The sequence below is a fragment of the Conger conger genome, chromosome 11 (genome assembly GCF_963514075.1).
Source record: "Conger conger chromosome 11, fConCon1.1, whole genome shotgun sequence".
NCBI classification, from domain to species: domain Eukaryota; kingdom Metazoa; phylum Chordata; class Actinopteri; order Anguilliformes; family Congridae; genus Conger; species Conger conger.
Genome location: NC_083770.1, coordinates 41,910,754 through 41,931,985, shown reverse-complemented (window position 1 = coordinate 41,931,985; position 21,232 = coordinate 41,910,754). Strand labels below are relative to the sequence as shown.

The window sequence follows — 21,232 nt, the reverse complement described above, 5'->3', positions numbered from 1 at the left end:
CCTGCTGGTGCCAGACATGCGCACCACACACCTTACACCCTACCACTAGTCTACCCTACAGACAGTTATTCATTCTTAACATGGCAGCAGGATTCCCTGGACTCTGTCCAGTGCCGTGCGTGCTGTGAGTGTGTACTTTTAGGGAAATAATTATCTTCCTTTTTGCCAGTGCGACCCACTCCTCTGACCCCCGCTGGGTCCCAGGCCCCAGGCCCCCGGCCCACAGAGAGGGCCTCCGCCGTAGGAGCCTGGCTGCCTGACGCTCACACTTAGACCTCTGGGAGGAACCCGGTCGTGTCTGGAGCACAATAAACCACAGTCCCATTCAGCCACACTGTTCCCTTTGTTTCTCAATTCTGGCCGTTCTGCTCTCTCAATATTTAACACTGACACAGAAGGGTTTCTGTGACTCAGTGAACATGGACTGATGTCTGAAGACTGCCACACTGTAGGGACTGGCCTTCAGTCGACCACACGGATGGAGAGAGAGACAGAGAAATGCAGCTTAGCTCTCACACATGTACACAGGGGATTTCAGGCTTGGTTGAGTATGTGGTATGATTGCTTTTGCAGACCTATGGTCCCATCAGGGCTCTAAGCTAGGGGCTCACATGCTCCTAAGGTGAAACATGAGGAGCACACTAATTCATCCCAATTAGTAGATGTGGTTCTAAATTGTTTTTCCAATTAGCACACATCACTTTTCAGGAGCAAATGCTCCTAAAATGGGATCCCTGTCAAGCCTTGGTTCCCATACTGAATACCGCCGCCCCCCATGTAACTAGGAAGTTAGTGCCCTGCATTTGCAGAAACTTGCCCCCAAAGATCCATGGACCCCAAACCAAGATCCTGAAAACCCAGCAGTCCAATAGAGAAAACGTCAAGAGAAGAAGGATCTCATTCATGGTGGAGCTTCTTGACTGGTTTCCCTTGCCCCAAAAACACGAGATTTTTCAGCTGTGTAATCGAGGTCTGAGCTCTGGAATGTGCAGAGTGTTACCACGGCCGGGAGAAGTTTCCGCCCGTAATCTTCACGCCGTGGAGTGACGGTCTGTTGGATTCGGGAGAAGCCCAGCGTGTTCTACATCCTTCCTGAGAATGTGTGAGCCATTTTAAGCTGCTTCTGATTAAGTATGCTCAGAGGAAGTCAACTTGAGTTCACTTCCTGTTTGGAAGCACTATGTACGGTCGGGTTTGAAAGCGACAAACCCAAACCTAGCAGCTGAGGAATCTGTTTAAAATGAATAAAACCATTTTATGAGAACCAACAGCAACATTTATTTCTGGTGTTACTAGCTGCATTTTATTCAGGGGCTCTGAATGCCTGTTGCCGGACCATCGGCTGAATCGCACCGATGAACCAGTTCTTGGACTAACGTGGAGTTAAAGGTGTTTTAGCCGGGGGGAGAGGAGGGAACAGGGCGGAAAGAGAAAGCAGAAGTTCGGGTTTTCCCTTTGGCTAAGCATAAGAGAACCATATGAGGGGTGAGGCTGGGAAAGGGGGGTGTGGCTCTCACGTGACCACACCCCTCTGCCCCCGGCTCTGTGGTGAAAACTATCCGCTGTCCTGTTGCCATTTTCCCCTTGGATCCCGGCCAGTTATCTCTGGCCTGTGTATGTCTTGGGTTATTCTTTTCCGTATCCCAGCGTTCTCTGGGATCTGAGGAAATCTACCTTTCGTCTGTGCAGTGCTCTGCTCAGCCTCCTTTACTGTTTGTAAACCATTATTGAGAAATTAGCATTTGATTGACAGGGAACTGTGGGCGTGGCTTGGATGGTTGGCTCAGTGTTGTCAGATCTGTGGTTTTCATGCCAAATTGGGCTGCTCTTAAAGTCCAGTTGCAGGTTTCTTCTGTCCTAAACTGCCTCGCTCCGACAAGGCAGCGAATTTGCATGGCTCTGCATAGAATGTGTAAATGAGGTGAGAATTATGCAGGAGAGGGCAGGAGGACTACAGTCATGATCTGTGCTGGGATTTGGACAGAGCAACTAGACACAAATTAACCTCTAGCATGAACAGATGGCCTATTATTTTACACTGGAAATGCTGTAAAAAAAAAAAAAAACTGCTTTGAAATAATGTAATTGGGTTGTTTGTATCGTTTCATGCTGCAGGTATGTGTCAGACAGTCTGAAGCCGGCCCTGGGGAGGGGAGCGGGGCGGGGGGGGAGGGAACACGCCTCCTGTCATTGATTGATTGCATAAAGAATACACACCACCATGGCCTTAATTGGCTCCTAATTGAAAGGAGACGTGCGTTCACTGCAGCTGTGAGCCCTTTGCTTGGTGACAAAGGCTGCGGTCGATGGGTCAGAGCGGCTCCACAGTCTGCGCTGCTCGGGCTGCTGGCTCAAGCTGTTCCCCAGTGGTTACCTGAGTCCGTTCTGTACCTGCAGGACGGCGCACCCGGACACTGCGAGGAGAGGCAGGATTTCATCCTTTATTTTAGTCTGAGGGAGACCTAAACTCTGGTCTTAACACTTGAGGAGAAAGAGAGAGAGAGATACGTTTCTGTGAGGCGGTTGCTGTTGTCATGGTAACTGTCTCTTACTCGACTGGCCCTGGAATGTGGAATGCAGGTCAGCTGATCATCTGGCTTGTCACCTGATCCTCTCAGGGGAAATGACATGGCTTACATGCTAGGCTAGGCTAACGTGCTCGCGAAACAGAACCCACCGAGCAGTTTCACAACTACCCGCGGTCCACTAACGCTAACGGTCAGAACCTGGAAACGGTGCCTGAACGTAACCTAATGCACAGATGTAGCCTATCTGTTTCAGTGGCACTGAGTCAGTAATGCGGATAATAGGGTCTTCTAAATAAACAGCTTTATTACACCGTGCAGGACCACAGTTTGATTCGGTCCGCAGGTGTCTAATCCTGCTTCTTCCTGCAGCGCCCATCTCCAGATGAGAGATCCTGACTGAAATGCCTCTTCCAGGAGTCTTCATGCAAATGAGGCATTTCCAGATCGTAGCAGAAGGGAACAGTTTGTTCTTGGAGGTCTGTCGCTCGGATACTCCTTTCAGGGCCGATTAGAGTGGAGCGGCTAAAGCATGTACTGAAACAGGGAGTTGGTATCTGTGGCCAGAATCCCTTTCTGTGATGACAGAGTCCTTTTGTAGTGACACCCCACAGATTCAGAGGAGAGGGGGTCTGAAATCTGTGACCTAATGGGTTGTTTACCTCTCTGTGTATGTGCTCTGCCTGTGTAGACTGGTCTCTGTGCGCTCTGCCTGTGTAGACTGGTCTCTGTGCGCTCTGCCTGTGTAGACTGGTCTCTGTGCGCTCTGCATGTGTAGAGGGGTCTCCCTGCTCTGCCTGTGTAGAGGGGTCTCTGCACTCTGCCTGTGTAGAGGGGTCTCTGCGCTCTGCCTGTATAGGCTGATCTCTGTGCGCTCTGCCTGTGTAGAGGGGTCTCTGCGCTCTGCCTGTATAGGCTGGTCTCTGTGCGCTCTGCCTGTGTAGAGGGGTCTCTGCGCTCTGCCTGTGTAGAGGGGTCTCTGCGCTCTGCCTGTGTAGAGGGGTCTCTGTATGCTCTGCCTTTGTAGAGGGGTGGCTGTATGTCACTTTCGATAAAAGCGTCAGATGCATAGCTGTGCATGCATGCATTGGCACTGTATGGCAGCTGCATTGTGAGAGCGGGTGGCGTGAGCTCTTGTGCTCTCCCTTAGTTAGGGCCCTCCCCTGTCTGAGCCTTTATGCCAGTGTGGGCATTCACTCCCACCCCTGCTGTTGTCAGTATTGATTACAGATCATTACCGGTCCCCAGGCTGCGCTGACCAGCTGTCGGCAGCTGGCTGTGTGCTGCTGAACGCCCAAACGGAGCCAATAATAGCTCATTTTAAACCATTTCCGTCTGATACCAGTAGGACCCTCGTGTTTTGATGCATCCCGAGTACCTGTGATCAATGCTACATCGGCTGTGCCCCCGCCTGGGACTCAAACCTGCAGCCCGGTTTCCTGTCCATTATGTTACCGCCACCAGACTGTGTTGTTTTTGTGCTGAAGCTGCAGGTTTGCGTGCCTGATTGATTCTGTTTTCAGCTTAACGTCAACATCTAGTTGAGACCCAAGAAATGAGTGAGTGAGTTAACGGTGTTATCAGTGGCTTATTTGATCAGTTGAGCTCTGCAGGGCTGAGAATCCCTGCTTTAGATTCTGTGGTGGATCCTTGCTCTAGATTCTGTGGCGGATACCTGCTTTAGATGCTGTGTGGCGGGGGGGGATCCCTGCTTTAGATGCTGGCTGGCGGGTGGATCCCTGCTTTAGATGCTGTGTGGTAGGTGGATCCCTGCTTTAGATGCTGGCTGGCGGGTGGATCCCTGCTTTAGATACTGGCTGGTGGGTGGATCCCTGCTTTAGATGCTGGCTGGTTGGTGGATCCCTGCGTTGGGTGGTGGGTGGATCCCAGATTTAAATGCTAGGGAGAGCCCAGATTTAGATGCTGGGTGGATCCAAGATTTACATGCTGGGGGGATCCCAGATTTACATACTGGGTGATGGGTGGATCCCTGATTTAGATGCTGAGTAAATTTAGCATGTTCTCCTGCCGGCCCCTGAGAATTTCCACTGAAATCAGGTGACCTGATGGAATCATATGTTTACATTTGTCTGGAAAAGATTCCTGCTCTGAATATTGATATAGATGAATGTTTGTTTTAGCAGTAGCAGCCCCCATGAATTTGAACTGGTGGCTGAAGGGTTAAGGGTGAAAGCATTTGGGATAAATATTTGACCCCAGTCTGTGGAAACACTGGGCCTCTCCTGGCTGGCTATGTGTAGCAGCTGGAGACTAAGGTGTTTCAGCACTACCTCTCCCTCTCTCTTTCTCTCTGTCTGTCTCTCTGTCCCTTTCTCTCTCTCTCACTCCCTCCCTCTCTACTGAGTTTGTGCCCCAGGACTGACCCTGCCTCTCTCTCTCTCTCTCTCTCTCTCTCTCTCTATCTCGCGCGCGCTCTCGCTTTCTCTCTCGCTCTTTCTCTCTGTGCTGAATTCCAGTCAACATTCCTGCCCTGAGTCACCTTGGTGCTGCGGGAAATTAGAGCTTGGCTGTGAGAATGTGAGTGTGAGTGTGTGTGTGTGTTCATGTGTTCATGTTTGTGTTTAGGTTCACGTTCACGTGCATGTACATTCCTGTGTGGCTCTCTGAGTGAGTTGAAAGAATCTTGTGACCTGCCGTGTCGCATATAAGCCTCAGTTGGTTCTGAAAGCTAGTGTATCCATTTCTCCATGCAAATAATCTGATTGGCTTTGCTAACTGTCTGATCCTTGATTGGCTGGTCTAACAGGTTGTTAGTCCAGCCAATCAGGAATCAATCTCATTTCTGATAATGGTCTGATTCCTGATTGGCTGGTCTCACGTTCTGATTCCTGATTCCCCTTCAGAGGGACCCCACAGGCGGACACACACCAGCCCATCTGAGAGGGGCAGCAGCGATTGGTCCATGGGGAGGCAGCAGACTAGCTGGCCATAGCTGGAGTGTTTGGTTACGGCTGCTGTTTCTGGGGCGAGAGGGGCAGGATAACTATGTTGGTCAACACAGACAGGGGCAGAACATTACATACATTAGACCCAGGCTACTCCACTCCAGGTCCTGGGGGCTGCAGTGTGTTTGCTCCCACCATACACTGCCCCACCTGATTTCACTCATTATTTTACCAGCTTGTTTCAGGACATAAGGTCATTTGTGAAACCGGGTTGTGTAGTGCATGGTTGGAGCCAATACCTGCAGAAACTGTGGCCCCCAGGACCTGGAGTTGAGTAGCCAGGCATTAGGCCCGGATTTGGACAATAAACGTGCTCCCAGAACTTGTGGTTTGTGTCGGACTGTGCCCTGTAAAATAATCAGAGTGTGGGTAGTTCTGTGTGGTTGATGGACCACACAATAGGCGCTGATGGAGTGAATGGTCCTTTGAGTCCCTGGCCTTTCTGTGCTGCTGTGGGTGTGGACAAGCTGAAAGCCCTGCTCTGTTTGTTCTGAGGGTGAGTGTGGTGGGGAGTATTCACCTGTGTTGAGGTACAGCTCTCACACACTGACCCCTGCCCAAATTCACCTTTCTGCAAGTCATTCTAGAGGAGTTTTATTTGACATGGAAGGGTTTTTTTTTTTTTTTTTTTTTTTTTTTTTTTAGAAGTTGTTTTTAGATTGCATTTAATCAGGGATCTCAAACTTTGAAAAGGATCAAAGTGTCTAGACTTTTGTGGTTCCTTTTCAAATGAACCGTTTCAATGAGCCAAAGGTTACCGTAAGAAAAGGAAGTGAAATGTGCATGTGCTTTATGAGCAGCCTGGAGGCTGGGTTGGTCTGGATACAGGACACAGCTGCTCTCATGTTCCGGTGTGTTCCCCGTTGGATCTGTTCTCCGATCCGCAGAGCTCCGGTTCTTAAAACCGGTCCCCCTCTCTCTTCGTGTCCTGGTCTCTGCCTTCAGACTCTCCCGTCGTGTTTTCAGGGCTTTCGTGAGCCACGGCCCCCTCCCTCTGCAGCAGTGGGGGGGGTCCCCTGTGTGTCTGGGCCCCTCTGAAAAGCGGGGGTCTCCGGGCCGACCTGCCAGCTGTCCCCCCACCTCACTGGGCTGGCTTTGAGCTCTCTGGGGTGTAAAAACCTGGAGCGCAGAGGCAGTGACCTTCCACCCTATCTCTGCGCAGGGGGCTGGCTCCTTTATCTGGGGCTGAATGGAAGCGTATGAGGGAGAGGGAGAGTTTTTTTGCCCTGAAGTCAGAGGAGAAGGCAGAGCTGAGTAATGAGGTGTGCTGGGAGTCAGAGCGGGCGATGTACAGCCATTTCCTTCATCAAATTATCATATTAACAGCAACACAAAATGGAGAACACTCCATTTTCTAATACTTTCAACCCCCCAAAAGGCAATCTGACAATCCACCGTTCGTTTTTTTTTTTTTGCCCGGCCCATCATTGTGTGCTCCAGGCTGACGGTTTGTATTTTGCTGAACTGTAAAGGGTGTGGAAGTAATGGGCCCTGGATGTTTGCCATGGCCTGGCCGGGTCTCCTCGTTGGGGTGTTCCTAGTGAACAGCACCACTGAGTTTTTCACAAAGCGAGCTTACTGACTTAGCTGGATAGCTGTAATCCATGTTCCAGATGTGGGAGGGCTCCGGGTTTTACTCGGTGCCGTTATCTAGCAATGCAGTAATCCTGCTTTGTGAGCAGGGCCGAGGCTGCTGTCACATGGTACGTGCCCTGTACTCATGAGAGCTAATGCGCAGCTCTGATTGGCTGAGCTCAGCACAATGACAGTGAGTCACTGACCTGATTGGCTGAGGTAGCTTAGGGGCAGTAAGCGATTGGCCTGATTGGCTGACCTGTGGTTCCATCCTTGGTTGTTTCATTCAGTCATGTTGTATCTACGTATGCATGTATACATCTGTGACGCTGTATTTCAGAACCAGCCCAGTTCATGTATAGTTTGATAGAGTGCTTTAGCAAGTGCCACTGCATGTCTGGACGATTAAGGAGCTTGTCAGTTCAGTAAATATTTTGGGGGGAAATTCTGGCTTTACAATTTCGGGATGCATACCAGGCAAGCTCAGTATTACATAAAGAGCTCAAAACCTGTTCCATAGACAAGTCTGTGCATACATTCCCACACTCCTGAGCAATCAAATCTCATATTCCCTCTTCTTAAAAACACTGTTCTGTTTCTTCTTCAGAACAGAGAATATCTGATCGGGGACAGACGTCCTTCACCACTGACGCTTCAGGCAAGCGTGCACGACTCCAGTCCTGGAGGGCTGGTCTGTGAGCCGGTTTCTGTTCCAACCAGCAACATTTAGGATTCTGACAATTCTATGGACTATGCTGGTTCATTCCTGTATTTTAACACAGGAAAATGTTCAGGATACTTTCACAGCCGTCCCAGAACGGATCCGATGTAGTGCAGCTCTGGGCTGAGACTGCAGTGAGTCAGCGAATGGCCTCTTTAATAGACGATGAGTTCACTGAGGATGTGCGTTGCCCAGGCAGCACAGCCAGGACAGGAGAATCGATGTTACTGCAGAGGTCAGAGATGCTGACAGCCAGGGTTTTGGAAATCTCATCTTCCCGAAGAGGGCACAGATTGGCATTAGGGTCAGCGGTTCGCCCTATGGGCGGTGCTTTGTCAGGAAGTGCTCTCGGGGCCCTGACTGGCACACACACACACACACACACACACACACCCACACACACACACACACACACTCGCGCACAGGACTGCAGGCTGCCATAGGGGCACCAAGCTCCCCAACTATCATCATCGACCCTCAGCACCCCCCCACTGAGAGGCCCATGGCCTTCAGGAGTGTGTTCACTTCTGGCACTGGACTGTACTTCCCTCTAGGGTTTTCAGCGCACTTGTCCCTGCTTGTGCACTTTGTGTTGTACGTCGCTCTGGATAAGAGCGTTGCTAAATGCCTGGAATGTAATGTAATGTAATGTAGGAGTGCAGTGTGGGTTTAAAAGGCTGCTGGATGGTGTCGTTACGGGGCGATTGGGGTCTGGGCAATGGGGCTGCTGACAAGGGCTCTGCCGTCTCCCGGTCGCTATAAATATTGACGCAGTAGATCCCGTCTCCATCCCCGAGATTGAGAGACGTGTCCTCCTGCTCCCGTTCTGAATCTTTCCTTTTTAGCAGCAGGTCACGGCGGGACACGGTGTTCTCCTACTGATCGGCTGCCCCCTCTCCAAAATGGGTTTATCGCTGACAGCCATTTTAGTTATTTGGTTCTGAGTTTGAGCGGCCTGTGCTGGACCTTTTCTGTAAGCTGTAATTCAGCCTTGCGTAGGAAATAACATGTTATAACTAAGTACATGTTAGAGCCAGAAACTTAACTCTTTACCAGATTTCAGTTTGTGAGTTCAAACTTCAGCTGTTCTCCTGGACAATCTGTGTCTTGATTTTCCACAGATAAGAGATACGACACACTTGCTGATAAAAACATACTGAGTTTTCCCAGGATGATGTCCCACTGAGCAAGTTATGGAATGCGTTTTCAAAGTGTTGGAGGTTTTTTAGTATGGAAAATTCCCTATGGTACAGTTTTGTTTTTTACATTTTTCAAAACTGTAAGTGTGTGCATCACTACAGTGTAATCTTGTGACCGCATCGCGCAGTTTTCCAAAGCGCAGAGTCTGTTAACGGGCAGGTTGGGGTGCGGGCCAAGCTTTCGACCCTTTGACAATGTCCTTCAAATCCTTTAAATGTTCTTCCATTTTATTCTGTAGGAATATCCAAGTGTTGTGCGGTCTCTGTGACCTAATAATAATTACATGCTGTGTGGAGTCTCCTCAGGCTTGGGGAGAACTAAATAAGTGGACTGAGGTTAGCAGAGGTGTCTTGTTTCTCTCCCTGGCTCTCTCTTGCACGCTCTCTGTATTTATAGAGGGCTGTGTCAGAGGTTCCGAACAGAGGGGGAACAGTGTTAATGGTAAACAGTGTGTCCTAGGCAGTACAGCGGGCTGAACTGTGTGGCACGAGCTCTTGAGAAGGGCAGTGGTGTTTAATTTACAGGCGGAATTAATGGAACCGGAACGCCTGCACTCTGGGCAGAGACGCGCGCACACACACATACAGACAGACACCGCACACACACAGACATCACACACACCACGCACACACCACACACCGCGCACACGCACCGTGCACACACACCGCACAGACACCGAGAGAGGGCTTTTGTCCCAGAAGAAACTCAATCAAGTCAAACAAAGAATTATTCATTCAGTTACTCAACCGTGACAGACTGCAAATCTCTGATTGAGTACACACACACACACACACACACACACACACACACACCACATACACACAATTGTTGTGCAATTCCGCTTGTCTTTGCCATTCCAGAATTTATGGATTCTTTTTCCATTAATGTTTAATGCTCAGATGCTATTTAAACTGGAAGCACATCCAGTGGATTCAGAAGGCAGTTGTCACAGAGGCCTCTGGTTAATGGGTAATCACAGGGCTTGCTGTTTGAGCTGCAGAAAAAGGGTCGGAGTGTTACCAGTGAGCAGTAGCAATGTAGTGGTCAGTGCTGCTTGGTAATTGTTATTAACAGTGGAGTAGTGGCCAGAGGAACTGTAGACTAGGGATTAGAGTAAAGGCCATTGTATAGTCCAGCAAACATAAAGAAGAAGTTTCATTTTGGTTGGAAACTTTCTACCTTACCAAATTTTCTTGCCAGACCCAACTTTGGCATTGTATAATACCTGAATAAATGATCAATTTGACTTTATTTTCCTTGTGGCTGTTCTTAACCAAAATATGTACTTGTCTTAGAAGTTTGGAAGTCATACACCACGTGGTACTGATGTAGTATGACATCAAATATTGAAAGAAAGCAGAACGATTTATGAATGACCATAGCTTTTTGTCTGAAGTATTTTGGAAATCGTGATCATACGAGTTCACAATCTGAAAGTAGACAAAATTGTGTTAATCTATATTTAGAGTTTTTTTTCCCTGCTTTAATTTCCAGATATGGTGCTCCAAATTCGACACGAACCGCAATTTCCACTCAAGACTGCAGGGGTTAGCGGCCGAAGGGGTTAGCTGGTTAGCGGTAGCAGGGCTTAGCTGGTTAGCAGTGAGCAGCCGCAGGGGTTAGCTGGTTAGCAGTAGCAGGGGTTAGCTGGTTAGCGGTAGCAGGGCATAGCTGGTTAGCGGTAGCAGCACGGAGCTCAGCTGCAGTGCGTTCGCGAAACAGCCGGTGCCTCGGGCCCTGCAAATCACCGTTTGGGAGAGGAGCCACCCCTGTCCCTGCGGGCTGGAGTTAATATTCCCCTCACACACACCGCCCCCCCTCCAGGCTGCTGCCACACGCCGTGCAGTCCTGGCCCCTCAGCACGTGCCCCCCCCCCCCCCTAAAGAGATCCAAAGAGAAAGCACTTGATTTGAATGTGAAGTCAAAAACAAGCTGACTTGCTCTAGCTAGCTTGCTCAACATGTGTAAATTCAAACAGAAATGTCTCAGTTTAAGTGTTAACCTGTGTGGCAAAAAATAGTTTTGATCAGAATCCTTTTTCTGTAAAAAAAATAAAATAAATAAAAGTGTAAAAATAAAGTGAGTTGACATGCTGTGGCAAAAAGAGTTTTTATCTGAACACAAGCACAGATTTTAACCTGTCCTGCGCTCCGGCAGGGGTAGTGGAAGGGGGTCGTTAAAAGTGCAGTGTTACAGTCTGACACCCTCCACCATCCAGGTAATGAGATGAATGAATGCAGTGTGAATCAAGCTGCTGTGTATTAATGGGTAAAATGTTAGGGAAATTCAGTAGGGTCCTGTGTAAGTGTTGATTGGGCGGTGTGCCTGTATATGTTCATGCCTGTTTGTGTGTGTATATCAGTGTGTGTTTGTTGATGGGGGTGTATAGTTGTGTGTGTGTGTGTATGTATGTGCATAGATGGGGGTGTATGTGTGTGTATAGATGGGGGGGGGGGGGGGGTATGCAGGCTGTAATAATGTGTTCCCATTGGGAACAGAGGGCCCTATTGTCAGCCTGCTGAGCTCCCCCCCCCCCCTCTATCTTACCTCTCCTCCCTTCTGCACCAATGTCACATTCTCTCTCTCTCTCTCTCTCTCTCTCCTCTCTCCTCTCTCCTTACAGGGTTTCTCCTTCAGGTTCACCCCCTTTTTTTCTTTTTTTTTTTCTTTTTTTTTCTTTTTTTCCTTTTGTTTGGTTGAGAGGCTGAGCGGGGTGAAGTCAATGGTAGAGGTGGGCTAGCGTCCCAGGGACAGACGGACAGACAGACGGACGGCGGATTCCGCCACACAAAGAGAGGAAACATGAGCGCAGCCAAACCCAGCGGCCTCAAAGCGCCCAGCAAGATCGGCCGACCTGCAGGGGGCACTAAGACCGCCCCCCCCACTGCAGGAGCCGCCAAGACCTCCCCCTCCGCTGGTGAGTTTGACCTGTGTGTGTGTGTGTGTGTGTGCGCGCACGTGCATGCGTGCGTGCGTGCAAGAGAGCCTGCTTGTGTGTGTGTGTGTGTGTGTGTGTGTGTGTGTGTGTGTGTGTGAGTGAGAGCCTGCTTGCAGGTGTGCGCTTGTGTGTGTGTGCGCTTGTGTGTGTGTGTGTGTGTGTGTGCTGCGCTTAAGCGACCAAAAGCTCCACCCTTCCTTTGAGTTGTGACTGGCCAGAAGAGGCCCCACACCTTCTGTGTGAGGTACGGCTGCTCACGGGAGGCAGGGCTCGGGATCCTGCTGGCACTGCAGATCTCTGCATTAAGGTGCTCCTCGCACACCCAGGGCCCATACTTCATACAAAGCCCTTTAACTCTTCACACGCAAGTTGAATTTCTGCAGGTTTCTTCTAACTTTTTGAAAATAAGCATTTGCTTTCTTTGATATTTAGAACAAAAAATACTTTCTATGATTATACTTTTTTTTTTTTTTTTTTCCTAAGATTAATTATTTATGATTTATTTTCTTTTTGTTTATTTACCAACATCTAAACAAGTTAAAGGAATTTAGATCCATATTAGAGCCAGATCTGGTTTTTGACTCAAACTCTAGACTACAGCACTCTGGCCAGCGCTGGCTGTTGAAGGTTAAATAAAGTTATTAAAGGAGAAAGGCTGTAAAAGCCTGACTGTTGAAGGTTAAATAAAGTTATTAAAGGAGAAAGGCTGTAAAAGCCTGGCTGTTGAAGGTTAAATAAAGTTATTAAAGGAGAAAGGCTGTAAAAGCCTGGCTGTTGAAGATGCTGAATTCTGTAGGACTGGGTGGGTGTATCCTCCAGCACTGGGCTGCTTGTGGCACCAGCGTGAGCTAAGAATAGGCTAATCCAATTTCAGGCACGCATTTGGTGCATTAAAAATTGATGGTATAATTAAGCGCGTCTGTTCTCCGTTCAGGTGTCCTTTGCGTGAGGGACGTTTGGGTCTATGCGGTTTTTGGGGTTTCCTCTGCCTTGGTGTTCTACGGACATTACAGCGACTGAGAGTGCTGTTCTTCCTGATTCCGTCAGGACAGAAAAGTTTTGTGTTCACCTCCCTGTTCCTGCTCTGGTCACGCAAAGTCTAATGACACCTCTATTTATACAACACCTTGGATCCATAAATAAAGCCCCAAGTGTTTTACAGAAAGGTGATTAACTCTGGTAATGGAAGATTAAACTAAATCATAGCAGAAATGCCAGGTAAAATATAAAAGAAGTTTAATTATGTATTTTAAATTGGATTTTAGAAGTGCAGTTGAGGATGAAATTGATTATTTACACTGTGAGGAGTCTGCCTCAGATCATTGATGTTTTTGGAGGCCCCCTTTGCTTTAATCTGTGCCGTTGTCCCTCCTGCACACAATGCTGGGGTTCCCAGTGCAGGGTAACCTTTGACCTTCCGCCCGTAACCGTGGGTGACGGGCGTATCCATGACACCAGCCTATCCGGCGCGACTGACCTCCTCACCTGTGGGTCAGCCCAGATACGTGTCAGAATATTCATGGGGCTCTTTCCAATCGTTATGTTTCTCCTCTCTTTTCTTTTCCTCCTGACCCGGAAATCGATCGAGGTCTGACATCTTTAAGGACATTCCAACCCCCTTCAATGTTCCTTCTAGGGGGTAGGAGTTAGGAACTTCTGATCTTTCCTTTGGGCGAGGAAACATGAGTGCATCCTTTGCGTAAATATTTTTTCAGAAAGCGTGACTTAACTGATGGAGCTGTGGACCCAGCTCTCCCCGGCTGTCCCGAGAGGCACAAGCCCACAGAGTGATGCGCGATGGGACCTCCCCCGCCCTCTGTGCCCAGTGTTTTCATTTAAACTGTTTATTTACAGTTAATTCCTGTATGGATTCTCCTGCGAGCTGGGCGATGTGAGCTCAGTGTAATGTAGCCCAGCTGTGCGGAAGGGGCAGAACCGCTTGGGGCAGTAGGTGAGTAAAATGGGGTTCTCATGTCTCTGTCTCTCCAGCAGGGCCCAAGCCGGCCCCCCCGGCCGCCGCGGAGGCCCAGGATGGGGGTGAGAGTTTCCAGGTGGGGGAGCGGGTGTGGGTGAACGGGAACAAGCCGGGGTTCGTGCAGTTCCTGGGGGAGACCCAGTTCGCCCCGGGGCAGTGGGCGGGCATCGTGCTGGACGAGCCCATCGGGAAGAACGACGGCTCGGTCGCCGGCGTGCGCTACTTCCAGTGCGAGGCGCTCCGCGGCATCTTCACCCGGCCCTCCAAACTGTCCCGCACGGAGGGCGAGGCCAACGGCACGCAGACTGCCCCCTCGTCCCGAGCCCCCTCCCCTACGCCCTCCTCCGCCTCCCAATCCCAGACCCAGAGCCAGCCCCCCGCCGCTGCTACGACCCCCTCCCCCACCCCAGCCCCCACCCCGGCCGCAAAGAAGGCTTCGCCCCCCACCCCAGCCACCCCGGCGACCCCAGCAACCCCAGCAACCCCCGCCTCCAACCTAGCTCGCACTGCCAGCGAGTCCCTCTCCAACCTGTCTGAGACGGGGTCGGTGAAGAAGGGCGAGAGGGAGCTCAAGATGGGCGATCGCGTGCTGGTAAGGGCCCCACGTCCGCCTGAGTCTCACTGAAACATCGCCGCCTCCCCTGGCCTGACCCTGTCTCTGTCATACATGTGTATATATATATATATACATGTATGAATGAGAAGTGTACAAAAGAAATGGTGATATAAAGTAGTGTGTCTGCATTATTTAAACAACTGAGTTGTTTTTTGGAATGTTTTTTCAACATTCTTAGTCAGGGTTCTAGAACTCCACTGCTATCAGTCACCAGTATTGATTGTGACATCAGCATTAGAATGTTCAGTTAAGAACATTCTAACCACATATTTGCAATCTCACACCTTAAAGGGTTGATGAGTATACTGAAATAAAGTAGTTAGTATCCTTTCGGGTGGGTTCATTGTGTGCTGGAAGACTGCACATTGAGCTGAGCATTGCTGGATTCTGTGTTTACACTGTCTGTACTGCTCTGGGTCAGTAACGGTTGACACATGCTTGTGCATCCGCACGTATGGACGGAAGTCTCTGAGCAGAAGGCTTAGCAGAAGGGGCTTGTGCATATTAATGTGCCCATTGTCTGAGCAGCACGGAGCTATGGGAGTTTAATGTGTGCTCTGGGTGCTGTGAACATATGTCTCTTTGTGCAGCGGACAGATTTATTAGTTGTTGTGCTGTGTCAGTGGGTGACTGGAGCCAAATAATGCAGATTGTGCCGTCCATCCGTCCGTCCCTCCCCACTGGAGAAAAGCTAAACTGGCTTCATGTGAAGATACTTCACGTTCATCCGCAATAGCAGTGGAATTGCTTTGGGACTGGATCTGCTGATAATGGCTGCCAGGATTAAAGTGCCTTTTGCTGCCCCTGAGACGCACCTGTCCCCATGTGCCCCCGCTTCTGAGACGCCCTTGTCCCAATGTGCCCCTGTGCCTAAAACAGCCCCTGTGCATCCGGTTTGGGAAGGGTGACGTGGTTTCTGATGCTCTGAGCGCCGGCTGTATTTTCCGCCGTGTCGCCAGAGTCACGCTGCCTCTCACTGGGGTCATCGCTCAGGAATGCCCCCCGTGCGCTAAACTCAGAGGCACAGTGCCTGTGCTTTTCTCTGCTCCTGCGGCCACACTCAGGTGTTGCACTGCATTACTCTGCATTACAGTATGTTACAGTCCATTACACTACAATACAGTATGTTACAATGTAGCACATTGCACTAAATTACAGTATGCTACAATGCAATGCATTACACATTGTTGTATATTATTGGATGTTACAATGCAGTATATCGCCTTACAACGCTGTCCACCACATTACATTGCTACATTACAGTATAGTTACCCTACTGTGTGTTACATTATAACACTGTACAGTGAATTTTATGCGACTTTACAATACTGTCAATTACAGTACATTGCAAAGCTGTACATTGTTACAATGCAGTATATTGCATTACAATACAGTATATTGCATTACAATACAGTGCATTATATTAGAATACAATACAGTACATTGTATTATAATATGCTACATTACAATAAGTAGAAAATGGTACATTACAGTACAATGCTTTTGATATGGTTTTTATATTACAATACATTGCTTTATGATATAGTTATTATATTACGATACATTACAGTGCAGTAGAATACATTCCTGTGGTACACTCTTACTCCAAGAGATTTACAGTGCGGGAGACCATAAGTTCATCTGCTTGAGTCACCGGAGGGTTTGTGTCGAACCTGACTCACCACATTCTTGCACCATTGAGTGTGTGTGTGTCGTACCATAATATTTATACAACTGAAATCCATATGAAACCTTCAGGCATATTACAATCCTAAAATAATTACTGGAGAGGAAGTTACGCAGGGTGGTGCGTGCAGGAAGTGAGTCACCCTTCAGGGTTTTAGCCTTCAGAACAGGAAGTAATTCTGCTGTCCTGACCTTTGTGGGAAATGGAGTTTGAAGCCGAATGATTTCAGTCTTGCAGAGGCATGTACTCCCCCCTATGGAGTTCAGGGAATCCTGGCCCCCCAAAGTGACTTAGAGTTGATTCGACCGTGCTGGGGACAATCCCTGCTGGAGCAATGTGGGGTTAAGGGCCTTGGTTAAGGGACTTGGTTAAGGGCCTTTTGCTCAAGGGCCCAACAGCTGCACTGATCTCATCACGGCTACAATGGGACTTAAACCACCAACCTTCCGGGTCTCAGTCGTGTCGCTTAGCCACGGGGCTCCAGGCGGCCCCCTGTGTAGTGTAAGGTGGATTTGTTTGTCACAGCTGTTTGCTCACACCGGTGCTCCTGTGTCCTCAGGTGGGGGGAACCAAAGCGGGCGTGGTGCGTTTCCTGGGGGAGACGGACTTCGCCAAGGGGGAGTGGTGCGGTGTGGAGCTGGATGAGCCTCTGGGGAAGAACGACGGGGCTGTGGCGGGAACCAGGTGACCTTTAACCCCCCACACCCCAGCTCTGCCCCCCTCTCCCACGCACACACATACCACACCCCAGCTCTGTGCACGACATCCTTACCGACACAGTGCCCCAGCGCTTACTGATTAATTGCATTCAACTGCAATATTAGACTCCATTCAAACTCTCAACATGTCCAAAAATCAAAATGCATATGACCTGGGAAAAAGTGTGTTTTTTACTTAGTTTTACTACCTTTTCTTTTTCATCTTGCTTCTTATCACTATATTCTTTCTGTTTTCACTCCCTGTTCTCTCTCTCTCTCTCGCTGCAGGTATTTCCAGTGCCAGCCCAAGTACGGGCTGTTCGCCCCGGTGCACAAGGTGACGCGTATCGGCTTCCCCTCCACCACCCCGGCCAAGGCCAAGACCACGGCCCGCAAGGTGGTGACCACGCCCGCGGGGCTGAAGCGCAGCCCCAGCGCCTCCTCCATCAGCTCCCTGAGCTCCGTGGCCTCCTCCGTCAGCGGCAAGCCCAGCCGCACGGGCCTGGTGAGAGTCCCCGCTTCCTGCCACGTCATCCTGTAACGCTGCCCCGCTTCCTGTTACTAGATCCCGTAACATTGCCTCATTTCCTGTCACGTCATCAGTAATGCTGCCCCGCTTCCTGTTACAAGATCCCGTAACATTGCCTCATTTCCTGTCACGTCATCAGTAATGCTGCCCCGCTTCCTGTTACAAGATCCCGTAACATTGCCTCATTTCCTGTCACGTCATCAGTAATGCTGCCCCGCTTCCTGTTACAAGATCCCGTAACATTGCCTCATTTCCTGTCACGTCATCAGTAATGCTGCCCCGCTTCCTGTTACAAGATCCTGTAACATTGCCTCATTTCCTGTCATGAGATCATGTAATGCTGCCCCACTTCCTGTTGCAAGATCCTGTAACACTGCTTCACTTCCTGTCATGTGATCCTGTTACACCGTCCCAGTTCCTGTTCTATGCACACACATCATACAGTTACAGTGCTGCTGTCGTACGGTGTCTGTGGGTCATTGCCGATCGCTACGCTAACCGTCACAGTTCGTGTCGTAACGTTGAGCCTCTGTGGAATGCGTCTGATCCTGCCTTCCCCCCCTCCCTCTCTCTCCCTCAGCTGACGGAGACGTCTTCGCGGTACGCGCGGAAGATCTCGGGCACCACGGCGCTGCAGGAGGCGCTGAAGGAGAAGCAGCAGCACATCGAGCAGCTCCTCGCCGAGCGCGACCTGGAGCGCGCCGAGGTCGCCAAGGCAACCAGCCACGCGGGCGAGGTGGAGCAGGAGCTGTCCGCCATGCGGGAGGGCCAGGAGCAGGTGGGTGTGGCCCCGCCCCCGTGTGCTGATCGGCACACTTCCCTACTATTGAGTGTAGATGTTGAGTACACTGGATGACAGGGTCAAGTAGGTTTTGTGTACTTAAAGTCAAAGGATGATGCTGCGTACTCATTTTCTGGGGTTTTGTTGAGCATACTTTGTAGGAAGTAAACAACCATTTTGGTCTGATAAATGAACGAGGCACGTTTTCCTTCAGCAACTTCAAAGATAGCGGACATTTTTGGCATACTCCCCCGTTGCGTGCACACTAAACTGTGTTCAGTATGCTTAGCAGACAGTACATACTCTGAGGACTCTGAGACTCTGAGTTTTTGATTGTGTGTGTGTGTGTGTCTCAGTATGTCCTGGAGATGGAGGCGAAGATGGACCACCTGCGCACCCTGGTGGAGGCTGCAGATAAGGACAAGGTGGAGCTGCTGAACCAGCTGGAGGAGGAGAAGAGGTGAGGGTGTTGGCGGGGGGGCGGTCGAGGGGGGCGGGTCACAGGTTTTGGACGAGAGCAGGTAACGGTCCTAGTGGAAGAGCGTTGAGGGGATTGGTGAGTGTCATTGACAGGTGGAGCACCATGGGAAAACAACACAGGGGTTAACAGACAGGCAGACAGACAGACAGAGATGTGGGAGACAGACAGACAGACAGAGATGTGGGAGACAGGCAGACAGACAGACAGACAGGTGTGGGGTTTGCTCAGACAGGCAGGTGTGGGGTGGCTGTAGAAAGTGCTGACTCTGCTGTTCTGTGACAGGAGAGTGGAGGACCTGCAGTTTCGTGTGGAGGAAGCGTGCATTACCAAAGGTGACCTGGAGGTAAACAGACACCGAGTGACAAACAAACAAACAAACAAACAAACACACACACACACGTGCGCGTGCACACATCGTAAGACAACACCACTCAAACAGGACCCTGTGATGAGTTTCCATGGCGACGCTCAATTGGGTTGCCCTCAGAGAGCAAGTGCATGACGTCACCCTGAGAGACGTGATGAACCCCACTCCTGTTAAAAACCCAATCACAGGTCCCGCTTGGCTTAGCCTGCATCCTAATGCCCAATCACGAGTCAGCACCATATAGCCCTCTGATTTCTTTACATCTATTTGTTTTATACTGGGAGGTAATTAAAAAAGAAAAACTGGCATCATTTTATGAAATCTGAGGACCAAAGTCCAGTAAACACAGACTCCATTTGCATCAGGCTGAAGACTGAGGTCCCGTCTGCTCACCTAACAGGCTGAAGCCATCCGTAAAGGAGGCAGATTATACCCAAATCCGCGGCTGTAATCTCTGAGTTTAACACTCGGGCTAATCTCAGTGGAGGGCTGTGAGGTCATCAGTCTTGTCTTTTGGCTGGCCAATCAGATTCCACGCATGCTTAACCATGAAGGGGGTTGACAAATAAGCATCCGTTGCCTGTCCTGCTCTGAGAACGCACATCTGAAATCCAGATTATCAATATGGAAATGTTGTTTCTCATCACCTTACACCAGACGTTATACAATTTAATTTTTATAATAGTGTATATATTGTAATGGTAATGGCTATTTAAGTTTGTGATGAGCTACTTTACTATTGAGTGGATAGTATTGACGATAGACTGCAGTGGTGGTCGTGTAGATGAGGGCTGCAGTCTTTATTCCCCGCTGGGAACAGAAATGGATGGGCACTTGATCCGTCTGAGGGCAGTTGTGGGTTAGGCTTAGGGTTAGTTTTTTGGGGAATCAATGTTCTGGTTCAGCAGTGTTATTCTGACCACTCCCCCCCCCCAAGCTCCAGCTGTCCAATCCCAGCAACCATCAGGCCAAACCGTTGGCCAATTAGGCAGCACACAGAAGGTGCATTTTAACATGTTGAGTTAAAGATGAGGACTGTAAGGCCACAGCAGGTCTCTGTAACCCTGATCGGGGCTGTCACAAAGATTTGTGCCACAAGAACTCGAGCACAATAGAGGGAGAGAACAGTTAAAAATTTTTTTTTTAAAAAAGTAAAAGAAGATGAAATGTGGTGAGGCCTAAAGATGGTGGGTTTTCAGTCTCTTGAAGAAGAACCCGAACCCTGCCAGTTGTCCCTCAGTGTCGAGTGCCAGGCTTCATCTGCCCCGTTGGCTGCGTTCCTGTTCTTCCTTTCCCCCGAAAGTAGTGAAAGCAGTGCAGTGCGTGACTCGGGCTGTGTGTCCCCCCACGCTCCAAACCTGCATCCTCCTTTCCTCCTTTCCTCCGCTCGCCTGCTCGCCCCTTACCTCCCCACAGCAGGAGGAGACGAGCAGAGGAAAGGAGGGTTTGTTTATGGGACGCGGCCTGAACCGGCCGGGCGTTCGCCCCGGGAGCCGGGCAGCCTGCTCCGGGACGCGCCGGAGAGCCGAGCGGGAAACGGGCCGGCGTTTTCCCAGAATGCCGCTGGGTGTACTTCCAGGCCCCCGGACTCATTCCGCTGTCTGTCCACAGTGGGGCCCCTTCCAGGGCCGAAAGCACTCTCGCCGGAGAGACCCCTCTGCGCCGAAACTCATTTTAAAACCGTTCCCAGGGTAGAGTTTTTATTTATTTATTTATTTAACCTTTCTTTCCCCCCCCTTTCCTTCTGACGTTGGAGGGCATCTATCACAGCACTAACTACACACAACTTCCCGCAGTGACCTGATTAATTGTGTGCAATGCATGATGCTTTCTGAAGTAAAATGATACACATGCGCTTTTTTTGTGGTGAAATAATGACAGTAATAATAAGAAATAATGAAATAATAAAAATAATAATAATGTAATGTTGAGCTGTAAACCCTGAAGTGAACATTATTGGCCGTCATCACTTGCCAGCCAATCCTTGGGCCAGATATGGAGCATGTGACCACATCTCCATCAAACCGCTTTCCCTGGCTTTGTGTCCAAATTCTCCCCATTTGATTTTGTGTGTTCTACACTGTAAAATGATTATGATTAAATTGCTTCTGGGGGTTTATGGTATTTGGTTTTATTTTTCATTAACTGCTCATGTTTGACCCACTGGGGGGGA

The 21,232-nt window shown here is 49.7% G+C and overlaps 1 protein-coding gene across 3 annotated transcripts in view; it reads left to right on the top strand.

The window, feature by feature from the left end:
• LOC133140104 (CAP-Gly domain-containing linker protein 1-like) overlaps nt 1–21,232 on the top strand; it is a 49,904-nt gene that overhangs the window by 3,136 nt on the left and 25,536 nt on the right. For 2 of the 3 annotated variants that reach the window (XM_061259678.1, XM_061259677.1), the window contains exons 2-8: nt 11,611–11,904; nt 13,915–14,492; nt 16,763–16,887; nt 17,190–17,406; nt 18,011–18,208; nt 18,568–18,671; nt 18,975–19,035. In XM_061259678.1, coding sequence (XP_061115662.1) covers nt 11,790–11,904; nt 13,915–14,492; nt 16,763–16,887; nt 17,190–17,406; nt 18,011–18,208; nt 18,568–18,671; nt 18,975–19,035 — 1,398 coding nt within the window. In that variant the 5' untranslated portion in view covers nt 11,611–11,789. The remainder of the gene's footprint in view (nt 1–11,610; nt 11,905–13,914; nt 14,493–16,762; nt 16,888–17,189; nt 17,407–18,010; nt 18,209–18,567; nt 18,672–18,974; nt 19,036–21,232) is intronic. The other variant, XM_061259679.1, reaches the window with a different exon arrangement.